The 27883-nt window shown below is 40.8% G+C and overlaps 2 protein-coding genes across 3 annotated transcripts in view; both read left to right on the top strand.

The window, feature by feature from the left end:
- LOC127361954 (hydroxysteroid dehydrogenase-like protein 2) overlaps positions 1-27883 on the top strand; it is a 103504-nt gene that overhangs the window by 16828 nt on the left and 58793 nt on the right. The window contains 1 exon segment of the mRNA XM_051397147.1: positions 3564-3570. Coding sequence (XP_051253107.1) covers positions 3564-3570 — 7 coding nt within the window.
- LOC127362356 (neuropeptide Y receptor type 1-like) lies at positions 1884-27595 on the top strand. 2 transcript variants are annotated; one of them, XM_051398003.1, is made up of 5 exons: positions 1884-2030; positions 20944-21573; positions 22703-22944; positions 24842-24988; positions 25157-27595. In XM_051398003.1, exons 2-5 carry the CDS (start codon positions 21265-21267, stop codon positions 25611-25613), a joined length of 1155 nt encoding a protein of 384 aa, XP_051253963.1. In that variant the 5' UTR covers positions 1884-2030; positions 20944-21264; the 3' UTR covers positions 25614-27595. The 2 variants fall into 2 exon arrangements, with proteins under 2 accessions (XP_051253963.1, XP_051253964.1); XM_051398004.1 differs by lacking the exon at positions 1884-2030 and adding an exon at positions 2050-2223.

The following is a 27883-nucleotide window of genomic DNA, read 5'->3' on the forward strand; positions in this document are numbered from 1 at the left end:
GGATTGTGGGTAATTATCAATGAGAGAAAGCAGCTGCAGAGAATCCATCCTCGATCGATAACAGAGGCTAGGAGAGGAAGCAAGGAGAGGAAGCAAGGAGAGAAAAAAGAAAAGCGAGGAAAGGTAACAAAAGAAGAGGCAGGAATGAAACAAAGAAAAGGAAACAAGGAGACAGAGAAAAGGAGAAGAAAGGAAATAAAGATCATTTATATTTTGCCTGAACAGAGAACGTACCTGCACAGGTGTGACGGTTCATCCCTCAGCAGCAGACAGCCGCTCCACGCCGCTCTAGGTTTCTGTTGGCTGTGAAATAAACCAGAGCTCAGGATCCTTCTCAGTGTCAGTGACATAATGGAGAGGAGGCTCTCTCAATCTATTCCACTGAATATTGATATGAATGGAAGGAAGACAAGAAACACAAGTGTGAATGAGACGGGATTAAGCTCTGTGACAATATTATTAATAGTCACGCTTTCCGAAGCCTCTGCACACAGAGTATGGTGTATGGTGGAGTATGATGCAGTATGGTTAAGGTTCAGGAGAGATATGGGAACGAAAAATAACGACTTCCGTCTGAAGCTGCTGAGGAACTGAGAGCCAAAATGATCTCTGAGCAGTGGAGGAGGAAGTGTTCAGATCCTCGCAGTAGAGCTCCAGCATCTCAGAGCAGAACAATGGCGGCAACGACTGGAACCAGTAATTCTACTCAAGTAAACGAATGAAAGTATAATTACGAAAATACTACTCAAAGTATTCAAAGTAAACTAAACACTAATGAAAACATACGTCTGAATATTATATTCCATTTCTGATGATCCACAGAGGCCTCCTCCTCTCCACAACAAACAGACCCGCTGATTAAAACCACTAAACACACTGAATAAAGCAGTTCCACCTTAAACACACTGAATAAAGCAGTTCCACCTTAAACACACTGAATAAAGCAGTTCCACCTTAACAATCACTGCTTCTCCCACGCTGTTGGACAGACAAAGGACGTCCCGGAGGGGCTGCGAGCCGAGCTGCTGCTAACGTTAGCTCAGCTTGTTTCTCTGATAACTTAAGATCCAGACGTCCGATGACTAAAATCCTTCATCCGGTTCAAATCTAGAGTTAAAAAGCACCAAGATCTAAACAGTGGATGGTAACAATGTGGCTTCAGACTGGATCAACAGTCAATGTATGACAGCTTCTGGCAGACAACCACAACGCTGACGCAGGCACAAAGGGGATATGACGCCATCGACAGGCGACCGGTGAAACGCAGCGTTACCTGAATAAAATGAGTTTGAACGTTGTTGGAAACATTAAGGATAATATATGTTGCAGCAGAGACACAGGCTCAGACTGTTTGTAGTGCTTGTTATGTCTGTATAAACGAAGCAGCGTATTTTCTCTGTGAATCCACATGCAATCGTCTTCCTGCCGCTGCTACAACCACAGACAACAGAGGAAGAGTAGCTCTTCAACTATAACTATACAATACCACATTCAGTTTATATTGCATTGTGGGTAATATTTATCAAAAGGGAATATTTTAGTATACTTATATTACAATATTAGAAACTAAAGATTATATATAATTATATAGTTATAATGGTAATACTATGTTTTAGCACTTGTTAGAATTAGCAGTAATATATCAATATTAATATAAATACAGCAGAAATACACCAAATTACAAAATACAGTATTATATTAATATTCTATAGACTGTAAACTGAAATAGAGCAACTTGCTGCCTGTAACTTACAGTGAATACAGAAGGAAATGGTTTACAGTGGGTCCCTGAATGTGGTGCTTCTGCAGAGTCTGCAGCTGAAATAAAAGCCCCTCTGCTGCCTCCAGAACAGATTTCACTGCGCAGTTTCTCCCCTCCCGACTGCACAGTGCACAGACCACCAGCGCTGTGCACACACACACACACACACACACACACACACGCACACACCCTCTCCGTGCAGAGCTGTGGACTCTACAGACACAACCACCGTCTCCGGACGCAGACACAGCACCGACAGCCCGGACAGGTGAGTGCAGCTCTCCCCTCTCTCCCTCCGAACCGCAGCGGGTGTTTTTATTTGGTTTGGGGGATTTTCTCGTGCAGTCGGTTGAATGTTACAGATGTTTGTGAGAGGCAGCAGGGACCAGATGTTACCGAGGCAGGGACACGGCGGACGGCGGCTGACAGGCTGCTTCACATTGGATCAGAGCTTTAGAGAGGTAACTTCTGCTTTACCTGTGTACGAACATAGAACAGAACATCCATTTACTGTAACTTCAGCTCTCTGAGAGACAGCACTGAGTGCAGAGGATTACATTTGTTCATTGTTCTTCAATTGGTCGTGACTGGAGGTATATTGGATGATGAAAGTTCCCTCATCAATGGTGTTTTTATTATAGAACTTAATATTATTATTATTATCAGATCAGTCTTGTTAGTTTGTTTTTGGCTGAAAATGAAACTTTGATAAATAAATCCTGGTTCGTACGGAGAGCAATTAGTGTCAAAAATTGAGCTACAATGTTCCACATATGAAAACAAGATTTACAGATATGTGTGATGATGAATTAAGAATATATTATAGGTGCTGAAACAATGAATGAATTTATTAATCAACAGAAAATTAAACAGTTATGTTTATCTGAATATTGATTTTTGAATTAAAATTGCTGTGTTCATGTTCATGTCTTTTATATGAACATAAACTTAATATATTTTAGTTTTGAACTGTTGGTTTGACATGTAAGATGTCACAGTTAACAGTTTTCACTACCTTATTTTTGCTTTAGATAATTAAAGATCCCCTTCAGACTCATATCAAGACATAAATACAAATAGTTTGCTTGGAACAATAATGTGTGTTACCAAAAAAGATATTTCCACATTCAAATCCTTAAAAAGTCACCAGCTCCTTCTACCTCATTAAAAATGACAGAATCCATGTAAATATGCAAATGTTGTTCATTTCGAAAGTTTTCGTGCTGGACACAAGATGTCTCCTCCTTCAGTGTAAAGTCCGTTCTCAGTGTCTGTGCACAGGTGGGTCTCACTGTAGAAGTTACATACTGGACCAGGACTGATGTCACAGGCCCCGCCCCCTTAAAATCAGATGTTCAGTGAGCTCAGAGAAACTTTCCACTTTCAGCAGATGAATGTAAGAACATCCTTCTAGAGTCAAACTCTGCAGACATCATTCAACCAGCACACTGTAGGGACAGGAAGAAGCACTGGTTTCAGACTGGAGGGGGTTCAAAAGTACCAACAGATTAATCAATAATGATAATCCCTCATAAATGATGGTGTTCACAATGTGGTTTCCTATACACAAACAATTACCATCTAATTTTACAAATATTTGTAATATACACAAAAAAGAATTATCAAAAACAAATCCAAAAAAACTTAAATCAGATTTTACCCCAAAATCAAAAATACATGTTTGTCGTACCTGTAGAGTTATTCATCCATATACATTGTCTGCTGTGAGTTTTCTGTTTTCTCTCCACTGTAACCGAAGCTGCTGACACTCTGCTAAGAGTACAGCAATGTCTTTTTACAGAACACAGGATATTCCACAGACCTTGTTGTGAGCAGTTTCACGTAGGAACTATTTTCTTTCTACGTATCATCGCGCAGAAGGAAGTGTGCATTCGCTCATGGACCGTAAGCTCGTGCTTGTGACAGCGCTGGATGTAAACATTAGCTGTAACATTAGATCACCTAGCAGCACTGAGATAGCCACCGAAGAGACTGGTTGCTGTTGAGTTTGTCAAATGTGTTTTTGGGCTCTTTGAGCTCCACAAGCTGAATGGTGGTTGGGGTGAACTGTACCTTTAAAGTTTATGTTCAATACTAACATTTATTCAAGAAGATGCGTTGATGAACACCACATCCATAAATCATTTTTATTTTCTGGCTCATGTGACACACATTTGTCACTAATATTGACCCTAATTTCTCTCCATAGACATTGACATTGTGCAGTGTATCACTCAGTGTTGGTCAGTATGGGTTTATAGGACTGTATGAGGTCAATTTTAGTGAATTTAAGAACAAAACTGAAATAAATAAAAACCATAAAATGGTTTGTTTTGTATCTGAGGGCAGATTTTCTTCCCATCAGCAGGTTTGAGGTGACAGCAGATTATATTGATAATCATTTGGAGAAGCAATGACTCGTATACACAGATGTATGCTTTGTGTTGTGCTGCAGGACTTGAAATGTAGTTTCAGACACAATAAGGCCTTCTTCATTTATGGTTGGGTTGAATATTGTTGCTGCTGCTTTAGAAATGATTAGTTTATCAGCACATTATTTGTGTCAGCCTGCTGGGATTTACAGGAGCCTTTAACGTTGTTATCTGCAGAACATTTATGGAGAATCATGCAAAAGTGTTGATGCAACAATAAAAAGGAACTTTATCTTTTGTCAGAGGGTATTAAAGTCATTTTGTAGAAGGACTTGATTTGTTCCACGGACCACTGTTTTCCTCCTGCTGCTGTAGAGGTTTTAATGAGCTCTAATAATGAATGCTAGGGTTTATTTTGCTGGCAGCTTCTGTGAACAGATCAATACCACAGAGCCTGTGTGAGTGTGTGTGTGTGTGTGAGTGTGAGTGTGTGTGTGTGTGTGTGTGTGTGTGTGTGTGTGTGTGTGTGTGTGTCTGAGAAACAAACAGATGTTGTCACACCTTTCATATCGTCCAAAGAGAGAGATGTGGAAAATAACTTCACATTCATTCAGCCGCACTGTGAACCTATGGTAACGTCACCCATTGGTTTGTGGAGAAGCGTTTTGAGCGTTTTGCTCATCGCCATGTTGTTTTTTACTGCGAGTTGAGCTACTCTCATTGGCTGCAATTGGTTTGGAAACAATGGCTGCTCACCTGCTCACACAGGATCTGGTGTTCCAGATAAACAGTAAAATGTGTCTGTGAACAGATTTGAGGAGAGAAATAGTCAACAACAGAATCTGGATCCATATCTGATCAGCACTGTTTGACAGTTTGATCTGAGTTTGGTGCGTTGAGCTGGACGGACTCACTGAGAATGAGCTGTCAATCACAAGGTAGCCCCGCCCTAAAGCATACCCTGCTTTATGGTCTGTTTTACTCTAAATGGGACCATCAGTTACTAAATGAACATCATGCTGTATGGAAGAAGACTGAAACTAGAGACTGAGACCAGAAACTCATCAGGAAACTGTTTACTGAGCTCATCACCACCTGTCATGTTTCAGGTGTGTTCTTTTGAATGAACTAAGTTATTCAAAGGTCCAGTGTAGGATGATCTATAATCAGAAATGTAATATAATATTCAAAGGTATGTTTTCATTAGTGTATAATCACCTGAAAGAAGAATGTTTTCGTTACCTTAGAATGAGACGTTTTTATCTACAGATTCCGCTTTAATGGAGTCCGCCATGTTTCTACAGTAACCAAACACTGGCTCTATAAAGGCATTTCACTGTCACCGTATTCTCAACCATGTGCTTAAATCTGTTTGTTTAACTCTGTTGAACAAACCATGTAAGGAAGAAACTGTTTCTAAATGACCTCAAACATGGCTTCGACATTTCTCTTTTCCAATTCGCTAATATCGACTGATCTCCACAATCTGTTCTTCATGTGAAGGTTAAACGTACCCTCAGTTGGTAATCTATCTCATATGCTCTAACAATGTAAACTCGATCACACACTGCAGTTGCTATTTTACAGTCCAGGGTGTGTGTGGTAAATCAAACACACTGATGTGTGAGAGGGTTTTTTTTTTTGGTGACCAATTTTAGATATGAAAATCAGTATGAGTGATTATTAGGCCAAATTCAATGGGACTTGTGAAGCACTTACTGTCACAGAACAGACAGACCGAATGTAACGAGGCCGCCAGGCGCCATCACCGCCTCCGACAATCAGCCACTTCTGGGGGCGAATCCATCATCTTGTCAAGATGCAGGTTAATGCTTGTTTCTATGGAAGCCCTTTCTGCCAAAAAAAACCTACCCATTTTGTTTTGACTTATCATTCAAATAAATATTGTAATTTGACACTGTATCTCACACTTTTTACTTACTAGCTCATAATTTCTACTTTGTGTCTATTATTATGGACATTTTAATCATCGACACACAGTCAAATTTATTTAACTACCCACCCAAACCACATTCTGGTGTTGCTCTATATTTTCTATTGTCAATTAATGTCAGCCAAAAATACTGAAGTCAATTTTCAATCCCAAGTCCCCAAGAAGAGCGGCAGGTTTTGAAGCCAATTTGACATAGTGGCCAAACTGTGTAATTACAGCGACATTGTCTGTCACATGATGTACACTGGCCCAAAAATACTTTTTCCCATAAGCTTACATTGTGAAAGAAGTGTAGGAGACTGTACAACACACTTAATTCTTTAAAAACACCCCACGGATACATAGAGTCAATTTTAAACTGACAGGAGGAAATGGTGCATTTGTTGGGGACTGTGTTCACTGGTGGATTAATCCACATTTGGTGCTGTAGTGAGTATTTGTTCTCGTTCTAATCAGACTATTTGTCTTTCCCGGCTGGTTTATTTGCTTCCACATTTGGCAAAAAAAACACAACTACTGCTGATAAAGAAGCTAAAGGAGTTTTCACATGGGAAAAAGGCTGAAGTGATATTGATACAGGATGATAACTCCTGCCATACTATTGTGTTTATTGGTTTATGGTGGCTGTAGTAAAGACATGGATCAGTATTAAACACAGAGATTCAAAACAAACAAATGTAAAGATGTGTGATAAAGCCTGAAGAGTGACAGTGTGTTCATGAGCAGGTTTGTGCATTTGGCTTCAAACGAACATATTCAATTTCGAGTGGCAACCTGTTGGCAGCACATTTCATATTTCCTCTTTCATGAAATGTTCCAGACCTGTTGAAGGGAGTCATTTACAGATCCTTTCTTTCTCCACAGGGGAAAAATATCCCTTTTACATTTAGTCACTTTATGTTTCTTGGGAGGATCAGATCAGATCCCAAATGAATGCATCCAAGAAGGGTTCGACACAGATTGAAATCAGATTGTTCAAACTCCTCCTCCATTAGTCTGTATAATAGGACAATCTGTGGAAGTGTTCAACCAAACAAACAGATCAGTGGCCACTCTGTGCAAATTCTGCTTCATCGGGATCCATGTAGTCCAATCACATTTGTAAAGTCACATGATGATATTATTCTAAAAGGAAGTGAGCCGGTGTGTGTACCAGATCTGCGTTTACAGGTGATCCAAGTGCAGCCTGGGCACAGAGCATCAGGAATAAAACAACAACCAAATCAAATATGATTAACATTAAAAAATGGATCCACGCAGACGGCGAGATGAGTAAACTCATCTCAGTAAATTTGTTATTCATGTCCTTGTTCCATTGTTTCACCATAACATGATTTAAAATGATGATGAAATGATAATAATAATTACTTAATATATATAGCGCCTTATAAAAATAGAGTTTACAAAGTGCTTTGACAGACAAAGCTAAATGATTGTTGAGATACACAAAATGTAATTAAATATAAAAATAAAGAATACCAAAAGACAACAAAAAGGAAGTAATGAGCAGGCCGTCTCGCTTTCTTTGCATCATTGTTGAACGTTGCACATGTACGGACAGTAATGTGTTCAATCTTTACATCATCTGTTCTGCCTCAACTCTCTGGGATTTATTGAGTTTACAGATGGACTTATTCTTGTCTCGTGTGTCCGATAAACAGCAAATGTACCTAATTCAGAGCTCCATATCACTATCTAGCTACTGAAGCTGTCATGCCGTCGAGAGCATCGGTAAGACTCAGCAGGCTTCTACAAAGATGGCCAATCAGAAGAGAGCCCAGCAGAATAGGTCCTCTTTAATACCTCCAGTGGTTCAGTTTCTGTTTCAGATCATATTGGCAGTGAGTATTTTGGGTTATGAAAGCTTTTACAGTTCAGTAGCTGCCTCAGGGTCTTTCTGCTGGTCTCTGCCCAGGTGGACGTCCTCCATTATAACACCTGATAGTGTGACAGGAACAGGTGGCATCCGTCAAGTTGGAACGAGTCAGTTACAGCAGGTTGGTGCAGGAAAGAGGGATCGGTGAAACATTAGATGAAATCAGGAAACAGTCAGAGAGGTTTTGTCTTGTCTCTCAGCTCTGTAGATAAAATCCAGGTCTGTAATAATTCTGCAAATCCTCATTCATCTTTATGAAGAGGATAATTGGATATGGGTCTACAGAGAGTGGACATCTAATTACAATTTGAGCCAGCCGTCATTTCAATGTACCTACTCACCTTTCTAAGAGGACATTTAACTCCAGCTGAACATCACAAGCCAAGAGGTGAATAGTTATAATAAACATCATTTTAATGAGAATGCCACTAATGGTTTCCACTCAGTCCTCAGTGGCATTCTGCTAACTGGAGCTATGAGGTTGTCAAAGAGTAATGATTTCACTACACTGAGTCAATGAGACGGCATTTCATTTGGATGAGAGAGTAAAAGACAGACAGGAAACATGGATTCAATAAAAGCACCCCGAGGGAAGGTTTATTCTCATTTCATTGACGGTGAGTCCGCGCATCCAGATCATATTTTATTATTGTCTCAGTTTTCCGACATAAACAAAAGATCTATAATCTGTAACATCTCCTCATTAAACAGTGTATAAACTCTGGCTCTATGTTCTATATGTAGTTGAGTTCTTACATTATCCCAAGTGTTTCCAACAATGTTCAAACTCAGAGAAATCTGTCATTTTATTCAGGTAACGCTGCGTTTCAGTGTGTTTCAGCATTCTATCATTTACAGTGCCGGGCATCAACACAGTAACCTGAATGAGCCAGATTTATTTCCACCAAACCAGAGTTGGTAATTGTTGGAAACACTAACAGAGATGCTTTTAATGAGTTTAATTCTGTTTCTGTCCACTTTAATGAAGTTACAATGATCTGAAGGTAAAATGAGTGTTTGTGTCTCTGGGTCTGGTGGAGAGTGATAGTGATATTACGGCTGTTTGTGGTTAAACTAAAGGTCTATCTCTGTAGGGATCCTTTCCATAATGCTGTCAGACACTGACAATAACAACCTGAGTCTGTCAGTGGCACAAACAACTACTGTTAGTGGAACAAACAACAACTACTGTTAGTGGAACAAACAACAACTACTGTTAGTGGAACAAACAACAACTACTGTTAGTGGAACAAACAACAACAACAACTACTGTTAGTGGAACAAACAAGAACAACAACTACTGTTAGTGGAACAAACAACAACTACTGTTAGTGGAACAAACAAGAACAACAACTACTGTTAGTGGAACAAACAACAACAACAACTACTGTTAGTGGAGCAAACAACAACAACTACTGTTAGTGGAACAAACAACAACTACTGTTAGTGGGACAAACAACAACTACTGTTAGTGGAACAAACAACTACTTTTTGTGGACGGGCACATTTGTCCCCAAGGATTAGCTAACGTCCATTTTTTTTTCTCATCTACTAGTGAAATAATTTATTTCAACTAAACCAGAGTAGGTTCTTTTTGGAGAGACTAACAGATGATTTTGGATTGTTTGAATTTGTTTCAGTATAGTTTAACTGTTTTAAAATGATCCTCTTGGTATAATTACAGTTTTTTTTAGTCTGGTTGGCTGCAGTGTTGAGGGCTGAGATGCTGCTGCCCTGTAAGCTTTAACACAAACTCTACAGCGTGCGGGTCTTTTGCACTCAAATTTTAAAAACTTTATGAAAATGCAAATCTTTTTCCAGCCTAAAGAAAAAAGATTATAAAACATCTCCAAATCCACACAGTTACCATGTAGACACAGACATTTGCATTTCACTGGAACACATCAGCACCAGGTGTAGTGAAACATAGTGATGAGTTCACAGTTAGTGCCCACAGGGGGACAAAAGGGGATCGTTAAGAATTAAAAGGGGATAGAAAACCACAGGAGCTGGACTTTATTTCATGGCATCTAACACAAACAGCTCTCTGCGAGAAAGAAACTGGCAGCATGAGTCATACGCCTGCTGGGCTTCGTTCAATGACGACAAGGAGCATGTCAGTTTGAAATGACAACATTTCTGCAGTTTTCATCCCTGCTGTTCAGAACCACTCTGGTCGAGCATTTTAAATTGTCCCCCTGCTTTCATTTCATACGGTTGCAATTTGGCCTCTTTTCTTTTTTTTTTTTTTTTTTTTTTTACCAAAATCAAGATGTAAAATGTGTTCCTACATTTTTCACCCCAGTGTTGAAATTCATCCCACAGTATTGTTTTTCTTATTATCATGGGTTTTTTCTGCTTATCCAACTTTTAGTAGTAGAGGAAGATTACCTATACCTATAATAAAATGTATGCTTACTGTTGCAGAGCTAAATTATTAAACTGGGCTCTATTTTGTATTCAAATTATTTCTTTTCAGTGCATCTTTCTGGGGCTTCAACTATTAATCTGACCATTTCCTATTGATCAATTCATTGTTTTATGTATAAATTGTCAGAAAATAGTTAGAAATTGCCCAACCCAAAATATATTCAGTTTATTATAATTTAACAAAGAGCAGCATGAAATTCTCACATTTGAATGACCACAAGCACTGAATGTTTGATAAGTTTGGCAATGAGGAAATTAATATTTATTAAAGTTTCAAAATATTAAAGTTTACTATAATTACATTGAAAAAATTAAGTGATACGTGTGCACACAAACTAGTCATAGGTCAAAATATTGCTCAATTTGCTGAATTACAAAAGCCAGAAGTCGTACTCAATAAAGTGCCGTTTGGGAGCCGATAGAGCCGATAGCAGATATTGATCCAAATGCCCTGGATCAGTAAAAAGAACTGTAATACCGACACTAGTTATGACTGAGGAGCACAGAGCTTACGAAGGGCGATCAACGCCTTTGAATGAACCAGCCAAGGCCTTTTTGATACCTGTGAGTCCAGTTTCTCTTTATTTCAAAGAAAAAGAAAGATTTAGATGTTTAAAGTTGGGGGTTATTCTGGGGAAAGGCGGACCAAACTCACCTTTAATGAAGGAAATAATCTGTAGATTAATTCATATGAAAACCATGATTGATTCAAAGATGTAAAGTTGTTGCTGACCATCCATCAGTGATGGTCAGCAACTGAAATAGCATCACATAGTGTTTGTGTCAGGGCTGTACCATTTTGTATCTCCATTTTGATGTAGACTGACAAGTGGGAGGTTATGTATTTAATTAAGCCTAAAGGGAAGGACAAACAAAACAGTGTTTGTGTGTGGACGTCTGAATTCTCCACTTAACAGAAATTGTTGATGCTGTCAAGCAACCTGACCTTCAGACGGCAATCAGCATGTTCTGACATAAAGAAAAAAATCTGTATCATAAAATATATGTCCACCCCTTATCAAGGCATACACAATGAATTTGTCTGGGAGAGATTTATGCCAGCCTTGAACGGTGGTGAACACTCTCTGCGAATAAAGGAGGTGGTAAATGTAGTCTGTCAGCTGACATTAATTTCTGCTCTGACGGACGCTTCGTGTCTCTAATGTGTCTGTTGGATTGTAATTATACACTGGTTCCTGGCCCATGGCTGGTCAGTGGATGGTACAGAAGGAAAAATAAGCACGTAGTTATAAACTACAATCTGCCTGGTACTAAATGGACTCGGTCTTGTCTGATGCCAGGTCTGGGTTCGGATGGTCTCCTCATGTTAATGGTTTCCCCTCTCACTCCAATGACATGCAGGTCAGGTGAATTGGAAAGTCTGAATTCCCCCTGAGGTTGATGTAAATGTGTCTGTCTGCCTCTGTGTCTTGACTCACCATCTGTTAAGGGTTTTCCATTCGCCTTTTGCACAGTGAATGCTAGAGAGCAGAAAAACAACAGCATCGATTGTTTTATCCCAAAAACTTAAATGAGTCTTGAAGGATGACGATGTCCAATACCTGCATCGCTAATGACATTCTCGTCAGCTTCAACTGTAGGTAATGTCTAGTACTAATTGGTAAATGTTAGCATGATAACATGCTAAGTAGTGATAAACTACAGTTCTACAGAGCATTTAAGGATATTTGGTTTGCTCATTGTCTTGGTTCTACTTTACTGTATCAACCAACTGTGAACCTACTGTGGCGTCACCCATTGGTTTGTGTTGTACTGTTTTGAAGCCTTGAGTTTGGCATTATGGTCGCAGTCATGTTGGGTTTCTTTGTGAGTTGAGCTGCTCTCATTGGCTGCTCTTGGTTTGGAGACAATGGTGTCCTTTACTGTCCTCTCCACATAAGGACACTCTCCCTGCACTGACGCTGGCGTTGGACATATATCATGAGTCATCCAACATGGGCGTGTGTAGTGACACTGAGATGACAAAGTAGATGGACAAAGCTAAAATCAAAGCGTTCAAGCTCCACAGTCGCACATGAAATTGGAATTCTTCAAGCATATCTTCATTTTGCAGATTGATCGCTGACTTAGAGATACAGTAACTGTCATGAGCGTTTGTGAAAGGCTCGTCATGCTTCTTTTTAATAATCAGCAGAGTGTGGGAGGATTGTTCTACTTATTCATCTGCTCATTTCCACCAGATTTATAAGGCGGGAAGGATGCATGTAAGAGCGAATGGCACCGCGGAAAGAGCCAAGGCCGAGTCTACTGGATGGGGTTCACACAATAATGTCGATAAATGTGGCCTCACATCCTCTCTGTCTCTCCCTGGTCTTCTGGGCCTTTTAGGCAGATAGCTCATCAATAAACATTTTAGTTATGAATATGGAATGAGTAGTTATATCAGGTGTCTGTGTGTGTGTGTGTGTGTGTGTGTGTGTGTGTGTGTGTGCATCTCTTTCACATGTATTCAGACCGTTTGCTATTTACCTGCAGCTGTGACTTAATACCCTGTAAATTAACTGTGGAGACGAGGGCCACAGACAATATCAAAGTCTTAAAGAGGATTACTTTATATTCCTGCTGTCTCTATTCTCTCTCTACCCCCCATATGAATCCCTTTGTATGTTGTGATATGATGTTGGAATAGGATTAGAACCGGAAGCAAAGGGCACCTAATGCCGGCCTGGAATTATGACCCTTTTGGCCTTTGATAAAAATACAAACATTTTGGAGAACCAAGGCCAAAACTACCTAGCAGTGTATAAAAAATTTGCTAAACATTAATGCAGCATTTTTCTGCAACTATTTGACTAATGAAAAGTGCATTGACTAAAACTATTCTCAGTGACCACCGCTTAAGTCGACTATCAGGGGGGAAGCCCTAATACTTCCTCCACCTCTGGTTAGCACTCCCACAAGCTAACTGTACCTGTGTGTTACTGGCTAATCCATCCTCTTTAAGAAAAGTGGGCTTGAGGATAGCTGCTAGCACTCCAGCACTGATTATTATTATTTTTTTCAGAAGAGAAAACACATTTGACCCGCGGCCTCCAGCTACACTGCTCTGGAACATATTTGGAAGTAGGTTATCGACCAATATGTTTTATTTTCAGGGATGATACAGATACCGATTATTAGTAATCAAGGAAACTGATACTTTGAACTGATACACAAAAATGTAAGTTAGAATAACCAGTGGTAGAGTGTATATGTAGTTTTAAATGAGGAAATGCACCACTTTTATTTTCCGAACTTGTTAATTTAGAAGGGGCCACATGGCGGGGGGCATCTACGGCACTGGCTGTTTGGCCATGGAACAATTCCTGCCCTGATAATGGGCTGCTAACCTCCTGGCAGCACTGGCCAGAGGCTGTCTGGCTTCAGTCCGAGACAGACCTGCCATCTGCTGTCTCGGCTCTGCTGGCGTTGACACACTTCCCCTGTCGGGCTCTGAAAGATCTGTCGAAGATTTCAGAGGGCTTTTGCCTTAAGGATAAAACCTGATGTGAAGATCAAGGCTATTACCTCACCGTGAGGTCTCTGTGTGCGAGCTGATAACATGATACAAGTTTGTGGAACATGGCGCTGCATTTGATGGAAACATCATTAATCATCCCGCCCCCTCGCTGCGTAACCAGGAGGACGCTGGCCCTCGTTTATCAGGCCGTCATGGCAACTGGCACGAACTGAAGTGCTGAGACGAACATTAGAAACTTGTCTGATCTGATTTATGAAAGTTTGCAGAAATGAACGTAAGATCCATTATGAAAGGTGTGTTCTTAGACACACACTCCGAGATTCCTCTTCCCCTAAAAAAACATGTTGACTTCCAGATCCATTTGCATGTTAATTATGTTTATCTCTCAGCTGTTGGTAGAATTGAGCACAGATTAGCACCTTGCAGCTGCATTTAGCAATGTAACAAGCACCCTTACAATCCTCTTTCACCCAAAACAAAACAATAATTACATGAATGAGCATTAAAGCAGCATTATTTTTTTTGCCTAATTTCCAGTCTGACTAAACTGTTTTATAGAGGATTCGGAGGCGTCAGCATCTGTAATTATTTTGTCACAAATCTTAACGCAGCCCTGAGACTGGATGTGAAATTTATCAGTGGTTTTAATCGAGATCAGCTCGATAAAAACGTTTCTTTTTCGAGGGATTAACATCGCAGACTCATTTTCAAACCAGATCAGGCTGCCAGCAGACCTTATTTAGATAAGACTGTGACTCGGGAAACTTTGAAGTAGCATCAGAGGAGGTGGGGATTGTTGTAACTAGAGAGGATGAGGTTGTTGACGAGTATCTTGTTTGATCTCCGGCAGCCTGTATTCTGCTGTGTGGGATTGCATAAGATGGAAAAAAAGGAGAGAAAGGGATATTATGTGTTTGTGTGTGTGCAGTATCAGTGCTGTTTGCTGAAGAAGAAATTAGCTTCCTTACACCCCCACGGATCTGGCACCGCGTCCTGATTGTTGTCACCAGTGATGGAGATGGTAAAGGACGACGGAATCAGGGCTGAAATTTAAATCTTATAAGGTTTTACAGTTTTAGCAAACCTCAACAGTCCAAAGCACAATAATTCATGAAAAGGTTCTTCTGTGTTTCAGGGACTTAACATGGAAAGTCAATCAGGGGAAGGAGTGCGAATGTGCCATCTGCATCATTGTGACAAGCACACTAACAGAGATTTCCCTGTTCTTTGTGCCGTTTTGTCCTTGGATTCGTCCTCTCCTTCTATTTTTTCTTTGCCGGAGCCACTCTCTCACCCCCCCTCCGGCTCCATATTCATCGTGTGAAGTTATTCTCCCTCGAGCTGAGAAGACACTTTAAATCCTAACAGACATTAAACCTGAAGGATCATTTCACCCGCGCTGACTGACTGGTCACTTCGACAGTCCGTGTCCGGCAACGTGGCAAAGATAGAAGATGCCATACAGCGACCCGTGGGTCCGCAGGCAACGTTGTCTGAATGTGTGCAAAGACACAAACGGAGGTCACATAAAGACTGAAGCTGGAGACGTCTGATCACAGCAGTCATTCGTTTTCTGGCACATCTCATTCACATCAAAGCTCCGTTCAAAACAACCTCTGAGACGCCTCAATGACTCTGCACTTCTTCTCTTTTTCAAAATAAAGTAAACCATGATGTAGTTTAATCCAAAACGGATTAAGTGGCACTACTATCTGGCTGTCCCAGTTCCACACTCAGAAAACATTGAAGTTATTTATATCTCTGCAGCCAGAACACTCACACCAGAAAACATTATTACTGCGCCCTCGTCTTGGTCCCTTCCTTGCCTATAAATGTACAAGGTGATTAACATTTAAACGTACGAAGCATTAAATGCTCCTCGCCTACACAAACGCCTCAAGGCAACATTAACATCTCACACAGATTTCCCTCCAACATTAGGCTAACGTTAGTGCTGTCTTCTCTTTATTTGGTTTAAAGAAGTCAGAAAGACTCATTAACCACGGGAAGTGTTACGTTTGCCAACCCATCCAGTCTGACCCACAAGTCGTCAAATACTGCCGCTTGGTCAGTGGCCCTAGAAGTCAGGTAACATAGTATAAAGGGCGAGAAAATCCTCATATGGAGGATGGTGGTGGGGTGGATGGATGACCCAGACGAGTGCAGAACTGTAACCCAGGAGACTGTTGTTGGTGTCCCACGTGAAACCAAAAGTAAAGTTATTATTTACTTATTCATTGCTGCTAACTTGACTGCGGAGCCCTGCGCGTCCAGAAATGTTTTGGACTTGAAAGGTCGCACTGCTTCCCAGCATTTGACACATGTAGTCATACTGACCAATAAAAGGCTACACCCTCCTAAAGCTGACATTTCCTGGCTGCACCTGATTGAAACACTTTTTTTGCTCCGGGATTTAAAACCAGACCAATATGGCAGCGCGATTGGAAGGTTTCTCTTATATTACAATAACAGTTGAAAGTAAAACATAAAACATCTTCCTGTGTCATCTAATCACCAGATTACATAGAAAGACTGCTCTGATTTACAGCACTCTGCCTCCTTTCAACTTCATAACCCTGAAAAACTGAGGCTTGATATCTCACTGAGAAATATAATTAAATAAATACAGATGGAAGCAAAGATTGAGGCCCGAAAGGATTTGACCAAGATGCATTCATGTGGGGTGGTACTGAGGCAACGCAGTTATCTATTTTTTCATTATGCTTTTCTCTTTTTTTGGGGGTTATTCTTTGTAGTGTAGATTTTGATGATCCCCTCCATTAGCCTTGAGTGAAGCTTTATGAAAATAGATAATGTAATTATGCATGCAGTGTAAACTATGAATTTTTAATGGCTGGAAGATAATGAACCTTACTTTAATTTTTTGTGCATTCTGTTTATTTGCTGGTGTTTTTTACGATGACATGTTTGGAAATTGTGATTAAATGTTTTGTAATTCATCTGAAAGAGAAGCTTAATGAAAGGAGACTGTATTGTAGGGACAGTCCAAAGGCACTGATGCTTTATTATGACATTTACAAAAATCACCTTTCAGAGGTTGTATGAGCATATAAGAGGGAAGAGTGTTTATTTTTATTGTTTACAGATATAATGATATAATACCACAGAGTGGAACACTGGATTTTAATCATAAGTCACATACTTCTGCACAGAGTCATGCCTTAGATTAAAGCCCAAAAACCTAAATGTATTAATCTCGACAATCAGAGGTTTCTTGCTAAAATACACCTACTTCTTCTACCACTTAAATGTTTGTATGTCCACAAGCTTGTGCTTTTGACTTTTGGTCAAAGAACCAGATACTTTCAAACAGAGTTCAGAGATATCTGTTGTACTGATGATATATACTGGGGGGTCTTTTCGCTTTATTATATAGAACAGCTGAAGATAGACAGTAAACGGGGTAGAGAGGGAGAGGGTCACAGGTCAGATTTGAACCCAACGTTTTGTACATGGGGCTCCAGCTCGTTCCCTGTTCATCCAGGGAACCATTTAAAAGCAAAGTCCTATAATGTAGTCTAGGGTGTTATCATATACAGTACAGAAACAAGAGTAACAGCTGTGTCAGGTCAGGTGAGGAAATATGAGGGCACCAAGGGAAAAGTGGCCCGGCCCCGGCCCCCCCGCCCTCCTACAATGTCCATCCAATCCGTCATGCATTACAAAAACATCACTGAAAACAAATTAAATTCATTTTAAAGAAATATGATGCACTGGCCAACAATTTATTCTCTTACATAAACTCTGTAATAACTCCGTTATATAATATAGAGTTTTGCATTATTCCAACAAATGAACACGCTGCTTCTGTACCAAAACAAAATGTTCTTGAATGTCCTTGAGTGCTGTTTTGAATTAATTTGTCAGATCGATGTTTGTCTGCAGATCCACAGTCCAAACACCGTCTTCACATGATTGTCAACAATGTATTTAATATAATCAATGAGCTATCTTCATCATCACCCACTTACATCGCGTTTACATGGAAATGAAAACAGTAACCTTTAACTAAATGGAGTGATTATCTGACATCATCTCTATCTCCATGATTTAGCTCTCTGGGGTGGGACCTGGCTTTGTTTACATTGATTTATCAATATTTAAGCTGTTCTTAGCATTGCTGTTAATAATCCTCGTACAGTTTGTCAGAAATAACAGAGCAGTCTATGATAAAGGCAAGAAAGCCTGTGTTGCCGTCTGGATCTGATCACAATCACAATCAGTACACTTAAAACAGTCCGTAGTCTTAGTGACAGCACCCAGAGGAAAATGGTCGAAGGGAGGAGTTTTTACTTTAAGTTTTTAATTCAGATTATTTTCTGTTCCAGAGTATGTAAGCTCATTTCAGTTTAGTGTTTATTGTTTTTAAATGTTTTTAGTTTTAATTGAGTTTTTATTAGTTTCTATAACAATATTATGGGGGGTATTTGTCAGGGGCAAGATTTAAGACAATCAGAATATGTATTACCATATAAACACAACATTTTGGGATGGCAACTGATTCACAGTCCTGTAGACATCCCAGTCTTGTGCTCGTTGTGTTTGACCAAACTGACAAAAACTAAGACATTTCCTGTATATTCACTTAGTTTAAGTTTAGTTTTTTTTTTTGGAGCTGAGGTGGAGCTGAATGAAGCCTGATTCCTAAAAACAGACACCTGTGATGGCACCCAAAGCTGCCACACCCTTAATTATACAAAACTATAATCCTTAATATAATTGAAAGGGGTGAGTTGTACGGTTGTCATGAACAGGAGAATTGGCTCTAGAGACCAAAAGGCTGTAAACATGTTTATTTCTGCTGTAAAGTTTTAGTATGGGGCCTTATGGAGACTGACTCACTGCTGGAGCCAGCCTCTAGTGGCCATTAGAGGAACTGCATCTTTTGTTACTTAAATGTTGGCTTCATTTGCAGCCACAACCCGACACATTCCCGCTTCCTGTGTAGACAGGAAGTTAAAAGACAAAACCGTCTTACGAGGAAATGTTTGGTTGGAATTCTTGCACCACTTTTGAGGACTGCTGAGTGCTGCCTATTTTCCAGTGATTTTACTCAAGTAGTCAGACTCACACACAGCTGGTTGCACATGTGGAGGTGAATGAGATTGGATTTTCAAAAGGAAATAGAGTTTATGCTTTTCTCTCCATCTGTATCGAAATGGATTTAACATTAAATATGTGATGCCTTCACTGTTGGGTTCCTGCAACCAGAGGAGGAACAAATGAGGCGAAATGCAGCAACAGATGTCGCTGGTATGTTGTTGTTGTTTTGTATACCTGTGAGATTGTTGTCCTGTTTTGAACGCTGCACAGTTCTGTTTATTCAGGTAAACAGACATTTTAATAAGGCGTGAATGTGCTTGCATGCTTGTGCAAGAGAGACCAAGCGGGAGATGGCGAGAATTTTTTATGAGTGTTATCACAAGCGGGTGGCTGGTGCAAGTGAGTCATTGTGGATGTGCAATAACACCTGTGAGTGTGTCTCATTCTTTGGCAGCTCCATCCCTCGGGTCCCATAAAGGCTGTCAGAGGAGAGAGAAATTGAGAGTGGGAGAGACAGACAGAGCTCTCCAGAGAGGGAGGATGGCAGAGTGAATGGGCAGCTGTCAACTGATTGTATCCATGCGCGTGTATGTATATGCTAATAAGAGTGAGGGTTTGATGAATGTCGTAATCAGTGGATGTGGATTGTGTCAGCGGGATAAGATGACTGTTAATAAGCTGCATCTTAATCAAACAGTTCACTCAGAGCAGAAAGTGACTTTGCCTCGAGGAGAAAGCAGATCAGAAGAGAGGGTACACAGTGCACGTGTTACTTATTAACATACATACATCTGTATGTAAGTGTTTATTCATAACTGTCATATAATGATACATATTGACTGCACTTAAAGGACCAGTGTGTAGGATTTGATTGCATCTAGTGGTTAAGTTAGAGATAGTCTGAAGACAGCTCAGCCTTTAAGCATGAATGAGAAACTATGATGGCTGCGGAACTCGAGAAAAAAGTGAAAGCTGTATCTGGAGCCAGTGTTTGGTTTGTCGGTCCATTCATTTCACTTTTCTGCATTTCCTTCTTCTACTAAATCCTCCTGTCCACTAACAAGACAATAAGTGTAGCTCACGGAGGGAACGCTGCCCTCTGGTGGTTGGAAGTATTAATAACTAGATCCATTTGTCCGACAGCAACACTGACATAATATATCTGACAGCTGTGTGCATTGGTAAGATTCAGTTAAGGTTCATTCTCCAGTCAGTGCCATTGACCAAGGCACTGGCTCAGATCTGGAGTTGGTCCGCGGACACTGCAGAGTGCCCACTGCTGCTTACGATCAATTCAGAGAAAGAAGGATAACTTAAGAGGATTGAAGCAGACATTAAAAAGCAAGTCAAAATTACTTTTATATACAGTAATTGTTAAAGTAATTAAAGGTTATAATGAATCTGAATACAACCCATGTGGTCTGATCCTAAACCTGGTACATTCATGGTCCCCCTGCTGCCTCACTAAGCTATCGGTAATGTACATGACATATTACAAATATAAACAGTGTTTGGATGAAGGTTTTCTTCTGGAACACGAGTTCTGGTTTCACTGTTGTCTCTATATGAAGGTGCTTTTAGTCTCTCCTGCTTTCAGCCTTTGAGCTCTTCTGTCTGTCCACCAGACATTGTAAATGTTCAGAGGCTTTGATGTAAGTGGTCTCTTGAGGTTGGTTTTCAGAGTTTCTATTGAACGCTCACTCTGCTGTGATTCCAGCCGACACACATACAGTTGATTTAGTCTCAGTGTAAGAGACACAGAAAGCTGTGTCTGTCCCTGGTGATCTGGGCCGCATAATGTGACATTAAACCAACAATAGATTATGTTAATGAGTGTTTGTGGGTGGTGGAGTTCAGCAGAGGAAAAAGAAACAACAGGACGTGTTAATACTCCTTCATTTTGCTTCTTTCGTCTCTCTCGCCTCTAACTGTCTTCCATTGAGAGCTCTTCACCTCGTTGTCTTTCATTATTCTCAGAGTTTTTATGCGTTCTTTCCTTTGCAGGGAAACACTGATGCTGAGCTGATTCACCAGGATGCCGACAGTGACGGGAAAAGAGGACAACAGCTCTATCTGAATCAGATTCCCTGCTCTGCCTCTTACTTACAGAACTCCTCACAGCACAAACCTGAGTACTGTACAGCTGCTGTTTCCTGCCCCGCCTCCCTCATCCCGCCCCCTACACTTCGACCTGGCTTTACACTCTCAGTTTCTGAGGAAGGGAAGTTCAGTAGCAGCCCCAGGGCTTTGGTCCTGTCAAACCCTGACCCCTGACACACTGTCCCCCCTCACATCACCCCTTCCCTCCCTTCTCCTCTCCCTGCCATGTCCAACGACAGCAGCCTCCTCAGCGTCTGGGAGCCCTCCAATTGGGCAGACACCTCTCAGTGCCCGCCGTCGGTAGGCGGGGCGACTTTCCTGATCGTAGCGTACAGCGCCGTCATAGCAATCGGGTTGCTAGGCAACGCAGGCCTGGTATTCATCATCGCCCGGCAACAGGAGTTGCGCAACGTCACCAACATCCTGATCGCCAACCTGTCGTGCTCTGACATCCTCATGTGTGTGGTTTGTCTTCCTGTTACCGTCATATACACCCTGATGGACCGCTGGGTGCTGGGAGAGGCCCTGTGTAAGGTCAGTGGACCACACACACACACACACACACACACACACACACACACACACACACACACACACACTTTTTGGGGAGATTTGCAGACTTACATTAATTTCCTGCAGATTTACCCTAACCTTAAACACTGTGCTAGAAACTGTACAATAATATAATAAGCTGATAATGATCCGACATCAGTAATCAATACTCACATTATTAAAGCATCAATCAAACTAATAACTAACAGCAGTCAACATCATACAACCTTATCAGCCTTTATCAGTTAGCTAGTGTTTCTGTAGTGGAGACTAAACATTAACAATGATCCATATTAACAGTTTAAATCCAACTAAAAGCTCCCTGCACCAAACTCCCTTTAAGAAATATCACATTCTAACAATTCCTAACGTGTTCGTAACAACACGTAACTCGAGCTAAAGGCCGTCATATGTCCACAGTCTGACTGTCAATACGGGATCAATATCATCCATAAAGATACAGTGTATACTGATCAATATCATCCATAAAGATACAGTGTATACTGATCAATAATCCATAAAGATACAGTGTACACTGATCAATATCATCCATAAAGATACAGTGTACACTGATCAATAATCCATACAGATACAGTGTATACTGATCAATATAATCCATACCCTAACCCTTCCTTCTCAGTGACATGGTAAAGAGAGGCGGACTGTTTCAATAATTAAGATTTCTCTCTATAATAAGTAATAATAATAAGAGCTGGTTTGTGGATCAGAAACACGGCCAATTGAACACAGACTCATAACGCTGTTGATTCACTGTTTGTTATGTGTGTGACGCCATTTGATATGTTTTTTTCTGCTGTTACCAAAGTAATTACACAGCTCGCTGCTTCCTGTCTGGTGCTGGAGAGAGACAGCTCTCATTGGCTGTAGCTCGTTGCATTGATTCCCTTTACACAACCAGATAGTTAACCTGCTGGATGTTATTTGGGCATCCGCGAGGCATTGGTGTCGTTGAACAGTTCACTCATAGCGAGCGCTGATTTGCCTCTGATCTGGGTGCATTTGTCTGTGATCTGAAACCGTGGCTAAAATGTGTGAGCTTCTTTTTAAACTATTTAAAACATCTGAAGCTGTTTTTACCTGTCTCTTTCAGGTGACCCCCTTTGTTCAGTGCATGTCAGTGACGGTTTCTGTCTTCTCTTTGGTCCTGATCGCTCTGGAGCGCCACCAGCTGATCCTCCATCCCACCGGCTGGTCCCCCGCGGCCGGTCACTCCTACCTGGCTGTAGGGCTTACGTGGCTGGTCGCTTGCTTCATCTCTCTGCCCTTCCTCTCCTTCAACATCCTCACTAATGACCCCTTTCAGAACATCAGCCTGCCCGCCAACCCTTTCAGGTGAGCTCAAATAATCTGGGACACAGGTGTGTGCAGGTTGTCACATTGACCAATAGCAACGGGACAGTGAGATATGAAATTAAAGCTGCAGGCAACAATGAACAGACTCTCGCAGTGGTTGGGTTACGTGCCAGGTAAATCAGATGAGCATACATGTCATACACCTTGTTGGCTGTAGGTGGCGCTATGACGTAAATGTGCTCAGACCAGGGCGCTTATCAAACATGTGAAGTCTGGGGTAGATTGGAGAATGTATATTAAAGGTAGGCTTAGAGATAGTGGTTAGGGTTTTTGGTGCCACGCCATGGACACGCTGTTAAACGAAACCTCAAGATTTTGACAACTTTTCATCGTGAACTTATTTAGAGTGTACTCACCAAATTTGAAGTCGATCCAATCGGTTCTCTTGGAGGATTTCGTTAAATTAGAACACCCAGAAAAGGAAGAATTGAAAGTGAAAGTGGCTGACCTCCTGTTGGGTTTGGGGTTTGGGTCCTGGAGGATTTTTGTATGCTCTGGATACGATATACGTGCAAACCGATTTTCATACATCATACATCAGTGAAACGTGCCGCTGGGGGCTTCTCTTTAGAGGTCGCTGTTGAGCCATTTTGCCACACCCAGAGACCTATACAATATGTAATATTCGTCTATTGAAATGCTTTTCAGCCTCCAAAAATGTGATTCATAAGGGAATAGAATAATAACACATTCAGTTTCAATATGCTCCTAATAAGAACATCCCTGCACAGCAACAACTGCATCACTGCTTGGAGAAATGCATTATGGGTGTGTGGATATGTATGTGGTTTATTTTGATACGAACACAAAGTCATTTCCATAGAAAGGAAAACACACACAAGCAGCCGCGTGCGTGGTAATTACATGTTTAGTGTATTATTTGATGCTTAATCCCTCTGGTGCTTCTGAGCTCTCGGCTGAGGAACAATGAATTCACTGTTTACTCTCTGTCACTTTTACAATATTCAATGATCATAGATGTGTCACTAGAGTCTGAAAACGGATTGATACTATATATAATACATGGACCCAGGAAGTATATGGGGGGGGGGGGGCGTGGAAATATTAAAAAAAATATTTTTTTTTTTTTTGTTTTTTTTTTTTTTTTTTTTTTGTGGTTTTTGTTGGTTGTACCCCAACACCCCATAAATAAAAAAAAAAAAAAATTTAATTTTTTTTGGAAAAAAAAATTGAAAGGGGGAGAAGACCCAAAATTTTTAAAGGGAAACTGTGCTGTATCAATAAACTCTCCTTCATAAGTTCTACAGAGGAACTGTGCTGTATCAATAAACTCTCCTTCATCAGTCTAAAGAATACAGAACATTTGTAGCTTCGTCTCTCTGTGATGGCCTTTTGTCACTCACTAAGTGTTCCTTACTGCTTCATTTCATTCATTACAAGGCCATATTATTTTGCTGTTGAAGCGTTAAATAATGACTAACGTGAGTGTGAAGGACACTAGCACTCCTTCTCACACTGAAACCACGAGGGTTGGAAACCTTTGTGAATCATTTCTCTATTCAAAACACTGGTGGACTGAGGCTGTTTGAGGGGCGGGGGCGAAGAAAGTAACACCAGTGCCAAGAAAGTTGTAATGCATCTATGGTGAAACAGCATTTTCTCCACTGGGCCAAGGGCACCTTATCATGTTTTATCTACCGTAGGGGCATCCGAAAGGGCACACCTAATAAAATGAAACTGTATACCGTATGTTGTACTGTGGATGGTTGTATATGTGACAATAAACTTGATTTGATTTAAACTCCTAGAAGACTTGTTAGCGGAACATCGGGTTTTAATCTGTCCTGAATAAATGGTGCGGAGATACCTCTCCTTTGTAACCCAACATGCTGTACCTGTGTCTGTCCTGTGTAAGGGACCATTTGATCTGTATGGAGCTGTGGCCGTCAGATAAGCATCGTCTTGCCTACACAACCTCGCTGCTGCTCTTCCAGTACTGCCTGCCACTCCTACTGGTGCTCCTCTGCTACCTCAGGATCTTCCTACGCCTGAGACGACGCAGGTACTTTTCTTTTCATAAAAGTTCCCTCGTATCTAGCTTTTGCCATCCAGTGTGCGACAGCTTGTTTGTGAAGGCACTCTATTTATATATTAGTGCATTGTGCCTTAGGTTTGGTGTGATATTTCACAGTGAATTGTCTGACAATAGGCATCATGCTGTGTTGTGCAGGGACATGCTGGAGCGCAGCAGGAGGACTCGGGGAGCCCAGAGGATTAACGTTATGCTGTTAGCCATTGTTGTAGCCTTCGCTCTGTGCTGGCTGCCGCTGAATGTCTTCAACACACTGTTCGACTGGCACCACCAGGCCCTGCCCGACTGCCAGCACGACGCCATCTTCTCCGCCTGCCACCTAACGGCGATGGCCTCCACCTGCATTAACCCTGTGGTGTATGGCTTCCTCAACAGCAACTTCCAGAGGGAGCTGAAGTTGACGCTGCAGCGCTGCCAGTGCGGTAGCCGGGCGGCGGAGAGCTACGAGAGCTTCCCTCTCTCCACCGTGGGCAGCGAGGGCATGACAAAAGCCACCTCCCTCAACAGGATGGGATCCGTGTGCGTTCCCTCGCCCCGACCTGAGATCAGCTCAGCAATACCAGCGAAAACAATACCAGCTAACACCTTATCATGAGCACTACCAAACTCCTGGCTGGCAAATGGCAGCTGGAGCAATGTGTAACAGACAGACCTCTGAGCAAGTCTGCTTCAACTGTACTTCACTTCCATAACTCTCCTGCTGGAGTGAGACGCCGTGTTTCACTCGAGCTGACTGTTCAGGGTCAGGACAGGATGAGGCAGGAGGTCCGGAAGCTGTAGCTTCACGTCTGGAAGTAAAATGGGCTCTGTTGAGGGACACGGACAGAAAGCAGAAGAGCTTGTAAACCCCCCCCAACTTCCAGAGTCACTGTTGCTATGGCTGTCGACCTTTGCATTTTACAAATGACGACAGATTTACAGAAATTCTTAGTAAGTTTTGAATCAATGGATCCATGATTTCAGACATTACTACAGAAAAGCAGCTTCTTATTTTTAGCCGGCAGCCATCGATTTTGATAAAAACTGTGTCGATAAAGTATTATACAGAAAAGAATAGTGTTATTATTAAACAGCTTCTAACAGCTTAAAGCCTAAACTCTGATATAATATGGCTCTGACGCGGTGGGTGTCTGCAACCCAACATAATGTAGTTAGGTAATTCTTGTTTTGCTTTGCCTCGGAGATAATTAGGTTACCATGGCGAATAGTAAGCTAGTTAACCAGACATGCTAACGTTTGCAGCTTACATTAAAGCAGATAAACACACTGTTTAATGAATTCCTTACATTTTTGCTTCTGTAATTTTGGTTTTTGGAAAAACAGTCCAATCTCTTCAGACATAGAGCCGTATATAGTTACGAACCAGTTGCTATTTCTGGAAAATTGCAATTCGGTGATGGGATAAAGCAAGAGGTCAACTGTGAGCAGCAACTGACAAAAATATGTAAAATGTAGGAGTGAGACGACAATGAACTCTCTAACATTATCATAAGGAAAGAACTTATGAACCTGAATGTTGTCAACTGTTGGCTGACATACGTGTGTTTTCTATGTAACTTTGCAAAGTGTAAATGATATATCATTATGATAGTGAACACTGTTGATAAGCATGCCTTAGTGAGCATTTTAAAAGTGTGGTGGAGATTATCAGTGCTTGACTTAGATACAGTGGAAGTAAATGAGGCTGCTTAACATTAGTGTATTATATAACTCATTTACTGTGAAGGTTTTCATTACAAACTGAACAAGTGATGGGCTTGCTATAATAAGCATTTAGAAACTTGAACGGATTTTCACAGGTTATAAATACAGTAAAGTCTACGAGAGATGTAGTTGTTATCGATGCCAATCAGCCTTACTTTTTTCTGAATGAGACTTTGTAGGAATGTTCCAAATACTGAGCGTGTTTTGTAGCAGTTATCAGACCGAACACGACGATATGAATTTAAAAGTCACAGACGACACCCACCAAGAGTAATTTTCAAGATACAATTTCTGATTTTTGTGTTAAAGTAGTTTCCCTCAAATCTCCTCCCAGCAGTTTATTTCCACCAAACCAGAGTTGGTGATTTGTTTTACAATTGCAAGGTAAGATTACTGGTTTGGGCAATAGAGTCTGGTGGGCTCCATTGCTTTAGTGCGATATCTGGATTTCGTAAATATAACCTTTAAATCTTGTTTTCACTTTGCAATTTTTGAACATTTTTGTTGAATCTAAGCTTTTCCATTTCAGCTTTTTTCTTCCTTTACAGAATTTTGATTTAATAACCTTCCATATTGTACTTGACATTCAGCAATATCCAAATGTAGTTTCCATACAGTTTCCTTTTTCACTTTTTATTTAACAATTTATTCTATGTAGTCACGCAGAATATTTTTTTGTTTTACATTTTTTACTTTCCATTACATTTTTTACTTTTGGTTAAAATAAACTGGGAGGGAAATCTGGGACAGCGAGTGTTATCGGGGATCTTTAACTTATGTAACAGTGAGTTTTGAGCATTTTCTATTTTTGCTGAATTCTCTGTCAAGTTTGTCAGTTCATTGTGTCATTAAACAAAGTGTTTGAAATGTAAACGTGTGTCGCTTGGTTTAGAAATTTGGAGCAAAATGTTTGGAAAGGAACAATTTATTCACAAATATAACATTTTATTTTTTTGTGAAATGATGTGAGCAGTGCATCGCCCCAAAGCCGAAGTAAAACCTTCGTCATAGGCCGAGCTGAAGCTGACCCGTGATGAAGAAGGTAAAGCGTTCCTGTTTGTCCGTAATGTCGCTCACTTAAAATGACTGAATCCACAAACTGGTTACGCTTCAATAAGTCGACTAGCTAATGTTAGCATAGCATTGCCCTTGTGGCTAAAC

Source organism: Dicentrarchus labrax, unplaced genomic scaffold (assembly GCF_905237075.1).
Source record: "Dicentrarchus labrax unplaced genomic scaffold, dlabrax2021, whole genome shotgun sequence".
Taxonomy (NCBI): Eukaryota; Metazoa; Chordata; class Actinopteri; family Moronidae; genus Dicentrarchus; species Dicentrarchus labrax.

Bases quoted from the DNA above. Each gene is read 5' to 3' on its own strand.
- LOC127362356 (XM_051398003.1), top strand. From the start codon at position 21,265: ATGTCCAACGACAGCAGCCTCCTCAGCGTCTGGGAGCCCTCCAATTGG. The intron at 21,574-22,702 runs GTCAGTGGACCA...TGTCTCTTTCAG, and splicing joins TGGGAGAGGCCCTGTGTAAG to GTGACCCCCTTTGTTCAGTG. The intron at 24,989-25,156 runs GTACTTTTCTTT...TGTGTTGTGCAG, and splicing joins CTACGCCTGAGACGACGCAG to GGACATGCTGGAGCGCAGCA.